Below are 15,945 nucleotides of genomic sequence, written 5' to 3'. Positions count from 1 at the left end.
AGCTCACACTCACTTTTGCAAGAGGCATATTTGCTTCTTGCAGAGAAGTCTGGAGAACCACGGCAAAATCACCCTTCTGGCCATACTTCCTTGATGCCAGCAGATTTTCCAAAGAATTCTGCATATAAGGATAAACAAACAGTTAACAGGATGAACTCTGTCCCCAAACCACAGAGAACATAGCACAATGCACAGATTTGCCCATGGCTTAAATGAGTTTCAGAGCTATCTCTACTGCTAATAAGCCAGAATAATCAAATTATACAGTCAAAACACAAAAGTAATTCCATGAAAAAGCATCTTATGCAACCATTAGAAAACGACTCAGTGGCTGCGAGGTGAATTGCATAAGGCCGTTTTCTTAGAAAGAGCAGAAACCTAGTAATTAGATCACGTGGTTGGCCCTGCATAAAGCTCAGAAACAGGAACATCCCAGCTAGCTAACAGTACAGGATATGGGCAGCTTTTGCCACCTGCTAAATATTCTGACATGCATTTGCAGTAGAGACAACATAATTAACCAGCTTGGCAAACAGAGCTTTCATTAGCTACAGCTGGGATAGCACAGGTCCTCAATTCTCCGCTCTGCAGTTGTTGTAACACCATTTGAAAAATTTGGGATTTCAGCTGTCATGTTTCACTAGGATATGCAGGGCATTTTTGAAAGCTTGCTCCATCACTGGCACCTCCAGTGCTGGGAAAGAACCTTTTCTGCCGGTTAGCGTAGGCAATGTTGAACTAGACGGACGAACAGTTACACTCTGTATAAGGCAGCCTCCTAAATATATCCCCCCCCCCTCGGTTGCTAACACAAAATTCTTATGAAATAATGAAGGCAGCATACCTTATGCAAATGCATTATGCAAACTAGACAGCTTTACTCAGTTTGCATAACTGATAGATTTATGTTGAAAACAAAGAGGAAGGGTTGTATATTATTTGTGTTTGGAGGTCCATAATACGCAAGAGCTGTAGGCACACTGGCATCTGCACTGAGATTCCTGAGCTGGACAGAGTTGATCCTGGGCCAGCTTTGTTGCTTGAAGAGGGGAAACCAAATTTATTCATCAATTCCCTGCCACCATAACTTCCTTGGAGGAAGAATGCAATACAAACATGAAAGGCATACATACGTGATCCTAAAAAGATTAACGTTAAAGGGATCCGAGACTCTAAAACTATTTAGATGTCATGTCAAATTAATTTTTGGACAGATATACACAGATAAATGCGAGTTCTCCCTTGCACAGTGCTCACCTGATAGGACCATCTCCACACAGCCACCTCCAGACTGGAACAATCGTTGGGACAAAGGCATGGCTTGAGGAGAATATCCCTGGAAGTTGGCAAAAGCCAAGCCAAGCCAAAAGATAAATAAATGAAATAAAAATTGCTGTAGCTTTTCATAAACATGCAGTCTTTTGAAACATAAAGAGGAGAGATTTGTGCTGTGATTCATATGCATTTTAGAAACGTATATGTTTCGTAGGGCTTCTCCAGACTGGTGTCTTACTGTGAGGGTGTTCAGCAACATGTTGTTGACACAATAACAGTGCATGTGTGGTGGGTTTATGCTGCTAGTATTTATGCTGCTAGAATTTGCTGTGTGATGCTTCCTCAATGCTATCACATGATTAATGTCCAGAGGGGCCATAGGGCAACAAAAATGGGGAGAAGGGGGATAAACCATAACGCTATTTACTTTTTATTGCACAGCAGAAAAGGCCTTTCTGCTGTTTGAATTAAAATAAGAAGAATATAAGATCAGAGTGAATATAGGACAAAATCAAATCGAAGCATTTATGGTATAAAAAGTTACACGATATCAGCAATTATACACATTGATTGGAAATGAAAAATGCCCTCAAAACTTTTGCAGGCACAAACTCTATTGAATGTGGAACTGGGTATAACTTCCTTGCTAGCATCCTGAGCACAATAAATCATGGCATATGCCCCATACGCTCAACAGACAGTACCACACTTCTAAAAGATAAAGAAGCTATTGCATTGTGCTGGAAAGAACATGACCAGCATCTCCTTAACTGCAGCTCTGTCATAGCTGCTGAGGTCCTCTCAGAAATTCTCTTGGGAATGCCTCTAGCTCTGTGGTTCTTGTATTGATTGAGCAGGAGGACAGACTACATGACCTATAAGCCCTCATTGCAATTCCATGGAGTCTCACTCCCTCCTTCTCTAGCTTAGAATTCGACATACAAAAAACAATTTTCAGTCACCCATACCAAAACATTTCCAAATCAGACATAATGTGGCATGTTTTCCCCTAACTAAGGTGAAAAGTTCTCAGAGGTCTGCAGAAATAACTTCCAGCACTCCAAAAGGAAGACAGACCATCACAGGTATATCCAAATAAATAACTAGAATCTGTTATTTGATGATGACGTAAAATGTGGGTAGTGGAAGAAAGCTGATTCACCAAATGACTTTAAAGTTTGGCAAAATGGCCTGAGTAGGGTCAAAGAGGAAGGTTTCCCACAGTTGGTCCTAATTTCCAACGTAGAGAAAGCAGCCTGCTTTGGAAGTTGTGATTAATTGAGGTGACGGATATTTGGCACACCAAGGTGAACCCTTTCAGAAGCGCAATCAGAATGACTATTGATTTGGTATGCGGTGCAGCAATCTTTTTATATCCCTGTCACAAAACGCCTCTGGAGGAAAATGAACACTCCTCACCAAGGAACACAATGAGAGCTCTTGGCTCATCAACAGCTGCAATAAAATGGGATTTACCTGACATAATTCTGATCATTGTGTGGAAGAGGTGAGACTGTGAGCAGAGGAGAATCCACCAGGTTTACAAAAACTTTGGGCATCTATAGTGATTTAAAAAGAATGATTAGAAAAAGCTAGCAGTTGTGGGCTGTTCACTTTCACCAGAATATTTTCTCTTAAATGGCTGCACCACTTGTGTTCATCAGGGTCCATCCATATCTCAGTGTAGATTGTGACTCCCTTGTGCCTCTCTTAATTCCCCTTTCTCCATGCAGTGTTCTCCCTCAACTACTGCTGCCCCACACTTTCTCCCCTCTAAATCTGGAGACTCCCTATGCTTTGGAAATGCAAATGGAAATCTCTGGATTTGGAGAGCCGAAAGTACAGGACGGCAGTAGCTGGAGGGAGGAGAATGCATCATGGCTGAGGGGGGATTGCATGACACACAAAGGGTTCACAGTCCACATAAAGCCAAGATATGGATGGGCCCTCAATTGATTTCTCTCTTGGACAAGGGACAAATAAATGAACACTGGCAGTTTCTGCTCCCATTTCCACTGGTATTCTCCAACATCACCAGTCTGCTGTTTTATTTGCTTATTGATTTGAATTTGATTTGGACACACACACATACACACAGTGGTACCTCGGTTTTTGAACATAATCTGTTCTGGAAAACTGTTCGAGTTCTGAAACGTTCAAAAACTCAACAGCCAACAGCTAGGCCTCAGGATCTTGCACTCAAGCAGAAGCCGCATGGCATGTTTAACTTCCAAGGCGTGTTTGAAAACCGAAGCATTTACTTCCAGGTTTACGGCATTCATAAACCGAAATGTTCGTCAACGGAGACGTTCAAAAACTGAGGTACCACTGTGTGTGTGTGTGTATTATGGGAGTTGTTTTGTACTGCAATGCAAACTAAAATAGAAGATGGATATTATAAAGAGCACTATATAAATGCCTTACATAAACAAACTAATACATTGAGATGAGATTTCTGCAGTTTAGGGAGTTAGACTAGATGGGTCATCTAGTCCAACTCTGCCATTCCATGAATCTATTATCTAAATCAGGTATTGGAAGGGGTTTTATGTGGTCCTTGTTATTTTAAACCATGTGCAGCCACACTCACTCATTCTACATGCCTATTTTGTAGTTTGTTTTCCTCTTTTAAATTTCATCTGTTATAATGGTTTTCTCCGTTTTATAGACATTATAAAATGAAATAAAATCTCTACCAAAAAAAAAAAAAAAAAAAACCAGAGGGGGAGAGTAAAGGTGTTGAAATCTACGAAATAGCTCTTACTTCTTCATATAAAAAATCCAAGACTTCTTCAAGTTGTTTTATGCTGTCAAGGTGGGAAGTTGTCTGTTGGAAGTGAAAGGATTTATGTTAGAGAGCAGATGAGGAGGTGATGATTCATTTTTATGCCAGACAAAAGATTGACAAAATAGCTGTCCCCCAGCATTCACCAACATGTGAATGAATCAAGGTTGGGAACTACAGACTAAACAATTAGTGCAAGAGGTAGAATCACAACTTTCAAAAATGAAAGGCCTCTGACCTTACATAGAGCTGAAATATGCCCATCAACTCTGCAATGAGAATCTAATGTTTTTACGTATCATAAAGAGGTCCCTAGAATGACACCAAATGGAAGGACCCAGGGGCAATATATTGATCTATATTCTTCCAGCACTTTGAGAGGAAGCAATCAAGAGGTGAGCAGACAATCCAATTTGAACTAGGCTTTTCCCAAGACTGATTAATCACTGGATGAGTAGCCCTTAGCTAATAGTTTGAGGATTGCATTCTTATGAATTTTAGAGAATGAGAGAGGGGAGCGGGGAGCAACTATTGCCTTTCAAATATTCATATACAGTTATCACCTCTGCAGACTTCAAACAAAGTAATTTGCAGAGAGTTGATTAAAGCCCTGAGGAGGGAATGTTGCAGAGCCTGCCGTATAACACAGGCTGTTTGGTGCAATATGCACACAAAGGTAAAAGACCCAAAATGAAAATTGTACTTTGTTCTTTGGAACGAGTTGTATGGACCAAGGATAAATGTGCAGCATTGTCAGGGAGGAAAAAGCAAACCAGAAATTAAAATAACACACACCTTCAATTGATTTGAACAACGTCCAAATGGGGGTATTCGTGAAGTTGATTAACAGTATGCAGAAAAGCAGAAATGTTCAAATATTAAGAGCAGAGCAAAAAATAAATAAATCCCCCTGAATGCTTGAATGGGTCAGTGGGGCAGGCAAAGGAGAGAATACAGAGGTATCAGAAACAAGGTAAGAAATAGGGAAAGAGGACTAGATTTAAAAAGAAAGAGTCTTGTACAATCTAGGCAAAGCTGGAAGAAAAATACATATATTGTAGCACCTTAAAGACTCACATTTTTTATGATATGATCTGCTGTGGAGCTGTTATCCATGATAACATCAACGTTTTAAACCATATTATTGAACCTAATTCCTTGGTCCATTTGGCAAGTCAAGACGTGGGACTCTTACCTGAGAGATGGACGCTTGGGAAGGACATGGATAGAAAATTGTGATGAGCTTCCAGTCATGTTGGTAATCTGTCTGCTGCAGGGTAAGAGCACAAGGAAAAACAACGGTCACACTGCAGATTAATAAGGGAATAGGAATCAAGGTGTGTATGAGTGGAAGATTCCAGCAAAACTAGGACTAGTACAATATGAAGCTTATTCACTTTGGCTCTGACACAAATAATGTGGCAGCCATGTCTCTTTTTATGACTCACCTTATTCTTTTTATTCTAAGTTGTTTTAAACTATTTTTAATATTGGGTTTTAACGTAGGGTGAAGGACAGGTAAATGCTAGTACTACTACTACTAATAGATTTGAACATATATTATGGAAGTCCAAATGCAGCTGGCAATAGACTCTGCCCACTGAGCCACCATTTTGCATCTAGCTTGACCCCCGCTAGCCACTGTTTTGCATTTAATGCCACTTACTGGATCTCAGGTTTCTAGTTAAAAAAAACCCCAAAGTAGACCCCGCAGGTATGAAACCTGCCCACCCCTGTTTCCCAGATTTGGTGTGTGCTGTTTTTCCAACTAAGAACACCCAGCGATATCTGCCCTGCAAACCACCTTTCTTCAGGTGGTATCATTTTCATTTTGGAGGTGGGGAGGTAGATGTGATAAATTACTGGTGTCTGAATGCTTCGGGGAGGCTTTTATAAAGTATTAGCCCTTGTGGGGGAGCAGCACCATTTGGACTTTGCTACAAAAAAACAACAACCCTGCATCAGCAACAGCGAAACCAATTCGAGAGGCAATCGCAAACATAAATAAACCTTTGTGGGCCACAACTGCTCACTGGTCTATAGCGTTGGTTAGGGCTATCTTAAGCATATGTGGCGCCAGAGTGCAAAGATCCACCCGGCACCCCCTCCCCCGGTTGCCCAGTCGCTGGCTCTGTTGCCCCTGAACTCACGGCGCAGAGCTGCCCGCAGCAGAAGAGCCCGCCCCTCTGCTCCGACCAACAGGTGGCTCTTCCTGGGACTCAACTCTCAGCCCCGGACTCTCAGCCTGGTGCCCCTGAGAGCCCGGCGCCCAGGTGCCCTGCACCCCTAGCGCCTATGGGTAAGACGGCCCTGGCATTGGTATACATACCTGGCTCCCTTTCATGTTCTTCACAATTCTTTTAGCTTGGTCTAAGAGATCTCTGCACCGCAAATGGAAAGGGGAAATCGTCAAACAAGCCTTTATTCTTTATAGGCACAAAGATGAAATGCTAACAGCATAAAAAATCTATAACGCCTTCCTAATCATTTTTGATGAGGTCATGTGGCTTGATCCTGCAAGTACTTAGGGGCAGTAATGCTTTTAAAAGTAACATCTCAGGCCAAACTGAATGTTACACTTCAGCCAAAGTGTACAGTAGCATTTGTTAATTATAGGCATCAGGAGAGGGTTTTTTATCTTATTTTATTGGGACACAGCACAGTAAAACCTCCCCATCTGTGACTGGGATGACAATCTGCCCCACCTCCCCACCTGAGAGGCTACGAGGAAAGCCAATGTCTCCATCATACATTTTAAATTTGAACGGAATGCAGTTCTGCTTTTCTTCAGGTAGAATGTGGGTACCTATGGCAGAAGTTTGTTTAGTGCAGAAAGCTAGAGGACTGTTTTGTATGTAGTTCCTATGCAGAATATGGTCCTGGCATGTACTGAGCAGAAGGCAACAGACCAGGTATTTGGTCTATAAAACCATTAGGTCACTGGAATGATCTAGTAAAGGTGGAGTGTTTTTTTATACATTCCTTGGCTGTGTGAAACTAGAAAGTTTTCATTTGCTGTGTCTTTTATCACCCAAATAAGCCTTCCAGTTCAATATGAAGTAGCAAATAAAAATAGAACTTACAGGGTCCCACTTCTTGGCACTGAGCTGCTGTTTCGAAGGGAAGAGTAATACTGCACAGACGGATTAAACCTGCTAATAAGAGCTGCAAGACATACACCCAGTTCAGTAAATTTGTGGGCTTTGGATTTGCTTGTAGGAACATGGGCAACCATCAACCTGTTTATTTGTTTGGGTTGGTAGAAAGCAGGGAATAGGGGCCTTTGGTTGCCAAGAAATAATACATATTTTTATTGATAAACTGTTGGGCAATAGATTAAATTAAAGAGAGATCTCATCTGTAAAGTTAAACAGTCAATAGAACAGGGAAAGTTTAAACTATAAGTCATACCTGTTAGCGTTTTCATGCTTGCCGTGATAAGATCCCTCTCTGTGCTATAAACAAAAACAATTCATGTTTTCGTATCTGAAATAGTCATGGCATGAAACACAAGGTGTTTTCATTTGAATTTGCTTTTCCCCCTCTTCTCTCCCCCCATCCCTTTTGCCTTGTGTGGCATGCCTTCTGGACTTTAAAGGTGACTCGCTAGTTGTTGTTGTTGTTGTTGTTGTTGTTGTTGTTGTTGTTGTTGTTTTAACTCTGGGATCTGACCCACCAGTGTCTCTGGATCATGACTTCATTGTAAAGTAGGAGGAATTCCTCTTTGGTCTAATGGCAAGACACTTTTCTCTTGGCTACTAAAACCACATCTTTAGGGTTTCCCTCTGCACTGACTCCAGCCTGTCACCGTCAGGCTTTCTTCACAGCTGGTAAAGTAACTGATGGGACGCGGGTGGCGCTATGGGTTAAACCACAGAGCCTAGGACTTGCCAATCAGAAAGTCGGTGGTTCAAATCCCCGTGACGGGGTGAGCTCCAGTTGCTCAGTCCCAGCTCCTGCCAACCTAGCAGTTCGAAAGCACGTCAAAGTGCAAGTAGATAAATAGGTACTGATCTGGCGGGAAGGTAAACAGTGTTTCTGCGTGCTGCTCTGGTTTCGCCAGAAGCAGCTTAGTTATACTGGCCACATGACCTGGAAGCTGTACGCCGGCTCCCTCGGCCAATAAAGCGAGATGAGCGCCGCAACCCCAGAGTTGGTCATGACTGGACCTAATGGTAGGGGTCCCTTTACCTTTACCTAAAGTAACTGGCACACATGGCAACTGTGAAACACATCTGTAGTTAGTAATAAACATGTTTTATGGACATGATGAAAAGTTGTACCTTTGGAGGTCTGGCTGCTCCAGCTTGGTGTCCCCCACCTGTAAATAAATATACAATGATAAATGCATCAGGACTAAAAACAAACACACCTTGTCTAGTCAGTGTCTGAAGGATACACTGTGAATGACCAAAACAGAACTTTGCATCTTTTCCTGTAAACCTTTCTTACTTTGTCTATAGTGGTGGGAAGGGGGGGTGGACCTGTGAGATTGCCTGTAAAACTAAAAGCCTTTTTTTAAAAAAAGGAAAGAGAGCATTGCCAAGCTGAGTAATTTTAAGATCTAGCACAGGAATAAGTCAAATGTGATTTTAATAAGGCTGCCTGCCCTGTCTGTAGTTCTGTGAAGTTTTGCTATGGCCTATTGTTCAGTATGCGTGTGTGAGGGTGAAGCTTCAGTATTACAAAACACACAAATGTGAGCATGTGTATAATTCAGTCCTCTATTTTGGATTGGGCTCCAACAAATGGAGCTTTGGGCATTGTTTGGCTAAGTCGGTGCAGTGGCTTGGCGTGTTAATTGAACCAAGATGTTTGCAGGCTACCTTCTGCGAGGGAAGACACTGGGAAGCTAACAAATGGGCAAAGGTCCCAGAGTTTAGTGAATCGAAGGGATTGGGTGTTCAGGGGCAAGAGATCAAATGAATGGTGGAGAGTAGGCAATTGAATACAGTGGAACCTCTGGTTAAGAACTTAATTCGTTCCGGAGGTCTGTTCTTAGCCTGAAGCCGTTCTTAACCTGAGGTACCACTTTAGCTAATGGGGCCTCCCGCTGCCACCGTGCGATTTCTGTTCTCATCCTGAGGTAAAGTTCTTAACCCAAAGTACTACTTCCGGGTTAGCGGAGTCTGTAACCTGAAGCATTTGTAACCTGAAGCGTTTGTAACCCAAGGTACCACTGTAAGAGGAATCTTAGGAAGGTGGAGAAGCAGACTGAGGAAAATGAGGGTGGGGAAAACAGCATTGATGCAGGAAAGGGATTCTGTAAAAACTCAACAGTGCTTAGGTTCAATTTGTCTAACCTTCTTTGAAAGTTGGCATGTTCATACAATATGTTGATATGCACTTAGACATTCAATGCCAAATCCAGTGTGTGGAATTACATCACCTGCGCCTGACTTTCCTACTGCCTCACCACTCTCCTTAGCAACCCTGGCATTAGGAAGCCAGGTGAGTGATGCCACCCTGCTGCCCATGCCACCCTGCCAACCACTATTGATTAACTGGCTGATATCTCTCCTTAATTAAGTAGGTGACGCTTGGATGATCTTTGCTATCAAGTGTCAACATGAATTATTGTGCCCTTTTAAGAATCAGTGACAGATGGCAAGTGGAATAAGTCTACTATAGCCATCGATCTCAAAAAACAAACCAGAGAATATGCAGGGAGCCTTCCTGAGACAATTTAGCTGACTAGCAGGCAGGGACAACTGGTCCCCCTGCTAATCCAACCCTGAACTATTTACTGAAGCTGAATGTTACAGGAGATTGTAACTCAGCATAAGACTCTTAATCTCAGGGTCAAAAGATTCCTGCATTGAAGGGGTTTGGACTCAATGACCCTTGTGGTCCCTTCCACTCTACGATTCTATGAAGTCCTGAGAATAACTGTTTTGGGGTTTACATGTGGATTTTGTGTTTTGCTCTGCCAGTTTTCCTGGTTCTGTAACAGGTCATCAAATACTGAGCGGAAGGGCCATAGCTCAGTGGCAGAACATGCGATGTGCATGCAAAGCCTACTGTCAGAAGCAGAATATGCCTCTCAAAACCAGCTGCAGGGAAACATCATTGGAGAGATGACTCTTGCGTTCATGTCCTGCTTTGCGGCTTCCCAGAGGAATCTGCTTTTGCCACAGTGAAAAGAGGATTCGGGATTAAGGTGGCCTCTGGGCTAGAAGATGACTCAGATTTTTGCCACAGTGTTCTGGACAGAGGCAAGGAGGCTGAAGTGAAACCATCAGAAAGGAGAACACAGCAGCAGCCAGAATGAGGGACAGAGGGAAAGAACCATATATATATATATTTGCAATGTAAAGCGGGAGGCTGCTACAAACTTGGTGATGGTATTCCTGTTTTCGACTGGGACAAGTTCCCCCCACCCATGCAAGTTGGTGTCTCCCAGGAAAGGGGTAGCTGGCACCAGGACTGGGGTGCCCAGTTAGGGGTAGGGTAGGCTGTCTAGGATTTAAGGCCACTCTGCCCCCTCACCCTCTTTGTCTTTGCACAGTTTGAGAGGAAGGAGCCAGGGGGCTTGGAGCTTCATGGCTTTTAGCATTCTTTTGATGGAAGCCTCCCAGAGTGGCTGGGGAAGCCCAGCCAGATGGGCGGGGTATAAATAAATTATTATTATTATTATTATTATTATTATTATTATTATTATTATTATTACTTCTGCCCACTGCCACGTCTTAGTCCAACCAGCCAATCCACTTATGACCAACTGGTTGGTGCAGATCAGCTGGGTGGCCCATCTGAGTACAGCCAAATGATCAGTGGTAAAGGGAGATGCTGCGCAACTTAGTGACAGACTGACTATGGAACGAAGGAGACAATAAATACAAGGCTTCATGGCCATTCAACAGGTTCCATCGCCATATTTGACCTGTTCACACATTGCACGGAAAACATGTGCAGCCTGCTTCTCTACACATGTACAAGTCTTTGTGGGAAAAGAATGTACGCCCATTGATTTGTATACTCAATCGCTGTGTGAAGAGGCACACGGACTGTGTACTTGTTGAATATGACACATGAATGTGCCGCTCAACTTTTTTTGCACAGGTGTGAGCAATGGAAAAAGTGAGCATACAGTGGTACCTCGGGTTAAGAACTTAATTTGTGCTGGAGGTCTATTCTTAACCTGAAACTGTTCTTAACCTGAGGTACCGCTAATGGGGCCTTCTGCTGCCGCTGCGCGATTTCTGTTCTCATCCTGAAGCAAAGTTCTTAACCTGAGGTACTATTTCTGGGTTAGCAGAGTCTGTAACCTGAAGCGTATGTAACCTGAAGTGTGTGTAATCTGAGGTACCACTGTATTAGAAGGGCTTGGGAAGAAAGTCAGGGCGTTCAGATGTATTTGGTTTGAGATGCTGATAGAAAAGATAGGCAATTGGAGATACAGAAATGCTTGCTGCAGATCAAGCAGCTATTGAAGGCACAACTACAGGAGCCAGCTCAGATGTTGGCAACCCTAGTGCCGGGGACAGGAGGTGGAACAAACCACCCATGGAACATGGGGGGGGGGCTTTTAATTTTATTTTCTATACTAAACAATAACCTCACACTACAGTCAACATCATTCATATTAAATACAGTTTTGCTGAAGAGCATGTTACCTTTGATCCCTTTTCCAATAGCGCTCATCGTTATACTCACATTTCCAAAACCTCCAATAGCAGCAACTGCTTTAAGGTCCGATGGACTCAAAGTATGAACTGTAGAGGTAAGATGTGGGCTGCAGTTTAGATAAATAGCAGTTTTCCAAATGTCTATTTGCATTGATCAAATTGGAAGTAATGTGTAAGAAGCTGCAATTAATATTTAGCATTTGTATCAGGGTTTTCAGAAAGGTTTTTCACAAAACTTTAAGAGCTCTGTAGATCTTTAGCATTGCACTTATCCTTTAAGTCCAAGTGTGTGTGCACATGCTTGCTTGCTTACCTTATGACTAGCACAGAAGACTATTTAAATGAATGAAGTGGTAACTATTTTTAGCTGCTGTTATGCTATGTTTGTAATTTGCCTTGAGACACATCATGTAAAAGGTTATCCATAAATCAATTAATTAATGCACAAGTACACACATATATTAATCCCACACTCAAAGTATCCATTTCTTTGACATCCAGAAAAGTGAACCAAGAACTCTGAAATATATTACCAAATTCTCCCCCCACCCCAAATTGTTGAGAAATAAGGTACCTTTATGTCTTATTTTCATGTGGTCTGACTGTTGTACATTATATACAGTGCAGTCCTGCACATGTCTACTCAGAAATAAGCCCTATTAAGTTAAATGGAACATATTCTCAGGTACGTGTGTGAAGGACTGTAGCATAACAGTTTAAAAAGTTTGTCTAAGCTTCCATACACACCATACGTTTAAAGCACCCCCCCCAAAAAAAAAAAACACACCCTAGGAACTGTATTCCCAAGAGACCTCCCCAGCATCCTTAGCAAACCACAGTTCCTAGGATTTTATAATGGGGGGGGGTTAAATGCATGCTGTGTATACAGTCTAAGACTTGGGAGAGGAAAGTAAGCATAACTCCCAAATTTTGTATTCAACTCAGTGAATGTCTTCTTCTGCTCTAAATATGTATTTCAAAAACAGATACCTGAAGATGAAGATGAGTGAGGGGAACTTAGCATCTTGCAGGAGAAATGCAAAGGCTGAAAGAAGAAACAAGCATTTTAAAAACAAAATTTAGGTTAAGGCACTAAAAGGAACCGAGGCATGGTTATAGATGAGCTTTCTGAGAGCTCTCTTTCCCCGAAATAAAAAAAGAAGACAACAATATCATTTTTGGAAAGTAAGAGGCAGCAATATGGCCGCCCACGCTCTGTAAGTCAGATATTTGCTGTTACTTTCCACACACATTTTAAAAAGGTGCTCTCTCTTTCCAGTCTGAATTTGGAAGTTCTGTCTCCCATAATACCCATGTCTATTCCAGCTATCCTTTAGGAAAGCTGTGTGGTCTCTCTGAGGTTTCATTCAGTGGTGATGAAAGAAAATAAGAAGCCTTGAAAACTCTTCAGCCACTAGTTTCCCAGGCTGTGGGGTGGACCTTCCTGGTTGTTGGGACAAAGTAGAGTCAAGGAATGATGTCTCGTGGTGGAATGGGATCCTCAGCTGTTTTGAGGACCCTCTCCTTCCCTGGAAAATCTTTCTCTGAGTCAAGATGGCTCCTTCTCCCTCCAGTCAAGGCCTTGCACTATAGCTATATCTGCATCCAATGAAAAGATGAGATAGCACACAACCATAAGACCCTGGTGTGGGTGGGTCTCGTAGAACATGTTGTAGAACTTCACGTTCTTAGAACATAAAGTTCTATGATAGGAGATGATCCTGTAACATTTCCTCATTCCCTTTTAGCAGCTGAGGCTTGGTATTGTAGCTCTGAAGAGGTCTTGACAGAGGGGCTATCATCTATGCATGCAAACCTAAGACTGCAGGCACAGAATTGCAGGCAAGAGCCTCCATGCATTCATCTGTAGTTATTGCTGGGTTTGGGCCTCAAGTAGAAAACTAAGTTTTAAGAAAGCCTAAGTTCGTAAAGTCTGAGAAACATCAATTACTCCTTTCTTCCTGCCATCATGCAGAAACAGGCACTTGCCTCAGTTTCCATTTCTTCCTTCGTATCATTCTTGGGTGTCAGAACATGAGCTGCAGTCCCTAGAAGACGAAGAAATATGGGTTTTGTTTTATTTCCTTGCTCCCCCCCCCCTTGCAATCTATGGCTGTTGATGCATATGGCTGCTTTATTTTTGTGAATTTATGCATTCATTTGCTAATGTCAGAGGCATTTTTAACACTAGTAAATCACAGGAGGCAAACAGAGAGGGTAAACATGTGCATATAGCTAAATAACAGCCTGCATATTTTTCACTGTATTTCAAGTAGAGATGATTACAACCCTAAGATTTCAATCTTTTCCTTGGAGTAAACTCCATTGAACTTAATGAGGCTAACGTATGACTGGACATGCATAGGATTCCACTGCAAACTATTATCTGAAGAAGGAAAAAGGACAGTTGTGCTGTAAAAAATGGACCTAGAGAGAATAATTTGTCTAACCCAGAGATAGGGAACCAGCTGCCCAGTCATCATCCTTGGCTTGGACTGATGGGAACTGGTGGAGTCCAGCAAAATCTGCAGAACCATAAGTTCCTCATTCCTAGTCTAAAGAAAAACGTTATAATTCTGTCAGGTAACTCTGATTTTGAACTTTTAATAGCAAAATTGCTTAGATGATTTGGTCTACATGGTGCTATTTATTTGAGTATATCCACACTTCAAATCCAGTGGTAATTCAAACTCCTGATGGGGAAAGCAGCTATCAGCAATCTGCCCCCCATGGTCACAGGCAACATGTCCCTGCTCTTCCCCCTTATAACACACAGACATCCATCTTGGATATAGAGAATTTTTTTGGGGGGGGTGGTAGGATTTAGGTTGAGGAATGACAAAAAGCATCACTTCCTCAGGCTTCAAAGTAGCTACAGCATACATCAAATTAGTTCCAAAAAAGAAGGGAAGTGGGAGATCCTAATCATAGATCTCTTTCCCTGTACCTCCAATGTCTGATATGGCCCTTGTCCACAGATCCTAAATTGCCCTTCATCTTCTTAGTTCCAGAGGCTTTGCTTTTTGTTTTGTCTTTTCCAGTTGATTATTGGAGGTCCCAATACAAGTGGTTCCTCCAGAAGAAGAAGAAGAAGAGTTTGGATTTGATATCCCGCCTTTCACTCCCTTTAAGGAGTCTCAAAGCGGCTAACATTCTCCTTTCCCTTCCTCCCCCACAACAAACACTCTGTGAGGTGAGTGGGGCTGAGAGACTTCAAAGAAGTATGACTGGCCCAAGGTCACCCAGCAGCTGCATGTGGAGGAGCGGAGACGCGAACCCGGTTACCCAGATTACGTGACTACCGCTCTTAACCACTACACCACACTGGCTCACAACCTGCTTATTGAGCATTCATCCTGATTTGTTTACACGGAGGTTATATGTCTCCCTGTCAATCAGTCACTGTTCTACACCTTGTTGTGCAGATATTTCCCCACCACTTTCCTAACTGCAAACCCACCAAAATTTAAAAACAATTGTGTTCTACCAGAGCACTGTCATCTACCTTATTTGCACAAACATAGCCCCTCGCCCCAGACATCATTTTTACTGTGCATGATGATTTGTGCTCATGATGGTATGGGGAGGTGACACTCAGTCCTACTTTCAGTATTGTCTGAACCTGCAAAAGTTTCAGAGCAGACATACAGCTTCATTTCCAATCAATGCATGTCTCTTAACTCCCTGCTGAAATCCTGTAACTTTTCACACCGCAAACATTCCAAATTTTGTTTGCTTTTTTTGTTCCGCCTTTGTTGCACTATAGCACCACAATGTCCTTCCAGACAGCAGAAATGCGTAACACTGAAGAAGCATTGCAGAATTAGTGTAGCCGTAGTACTTATGCACCCTTCATCCAAGGTCCCAGTGTGCATTGCAACAATTAAGCCACCGTGTTAAAAATGGTTTAAAACAATTTGCAATCACAGAAATAAGCTGGGTCCTAAAAATATGCATATCAAGTGTCAAATTCAGGGTAAAGAGATGTGTTGCGTGAACAAAGCAAAATGATGAGTGGTCAGTCTAGTATCAATTCACTGCTGATGCACTATTATCACATCAAATCCTCTTTGTGATCAACTCCTGCTCAGAAACCTTTGTTCCCACTGTAGAAGGATGTGTGGATCCAGAATTGGCCTCCACAGTCATTTACAGACACACCACTAAGACTGTGTTCATGGAAAACAATCTTACCCAGCCCAAGTGATTGCCAAGAGAGAGAGAGAGAGAGAGAGAGAGAGAGAGAGAGAGAGAGAG

At 42.4% G+C, this 15,945-nt stretch overlaps 1 protein-coding gene and 1 long non-coding RNA gene across 2 annotated transcripts in view; both read right to left on the bottom strand.

Moving 5' to 3' along the window:
- PLB1 (phospholipase B1) overlaps window positions 1-12,729 on the bottom strand; it is a 101,244-nt gene extending 88,515 nt beyond the window's left edge. The window contains exons 1-11 of the mRNA XM_053382969.1: window positions 12,679-12,729; window positions 11,717-11,775; window positions 8,344-8,381; window positions 7,472-7,515; window positions 7,144-7,225; window positions 6,390-6,441; window positions 5,256-5,330; window positions 4,040-4,102; window positions 2,752-2,834; window positions 1,258-1,336; window positions 14-118 (exon numbers count right to left, since the gene is read on the bottom strand). Coding sequence (XP_053238944.1) covers window positions 14-118; window positions 1,258-1,336; window positions 2,752-2,834; window positions 4,040-4,102; window positions 5,256-5,330; window positions 6,390-6,441; window positions 7,144-7,225; window positions 7,472-7,515; window positions 8,344-8,381; window positions 11,717-11,775; window positions 12,679-12,712 — 714 coding nt within the window. The 5' untranslated portion in view covers window positions 12,713-12,729. The remainder of the gene's footprint in view (window positions 1-13; window positions 119-1,257; window positions 1,337-2,751; window positions 2,835-4,039; window positions 4,103-5,255; window positions 5,331-6,389; window positions 6,442-7,143; window positions 7,226-7,471; window positions 7,516-8,343; window positions 8,382-11,716; window positions 11,776-12,678) is intronic.
- Window positions 12,730-13,677: 948 nt separating this feature from the next.
- The window catches only part of LOC128411643 (uncharacterized), a 6,088-nt gene continuing 3,820 nt past the window's right edge, over window positions 13,678-15,945 (bottom strand). The window contains exon 3 of the long non-coding RNA XR_008329862.1: window positions 13,678-13,736. This is a non-coding gene — a long non-coding RNA (uncharacterized LOC128411643). The remainder of the gene's footprint in view (window positions 13,737-15,945) is intronic.

This window comes from Podarcis raffonei, chromosome 3 (genome assembly GCF_027172205.1).
Source record: "Podarcis raffonei isolate rPodRaf1 chromosome 3, rPodRaf1.pri, whole genome shotgun sequence".
Lineage (NCBI taxonomy): Eukaryota > Metazoa > Chordata > Lepidosauria > Squamata > Lacertidae > Podarcis > Podarcis raffonei.
The sequence above is the reverse complement of the archived record's forward strand: the minus strand, read 5'-3'. Positions and strand labels throughout refer to the sequence as shown.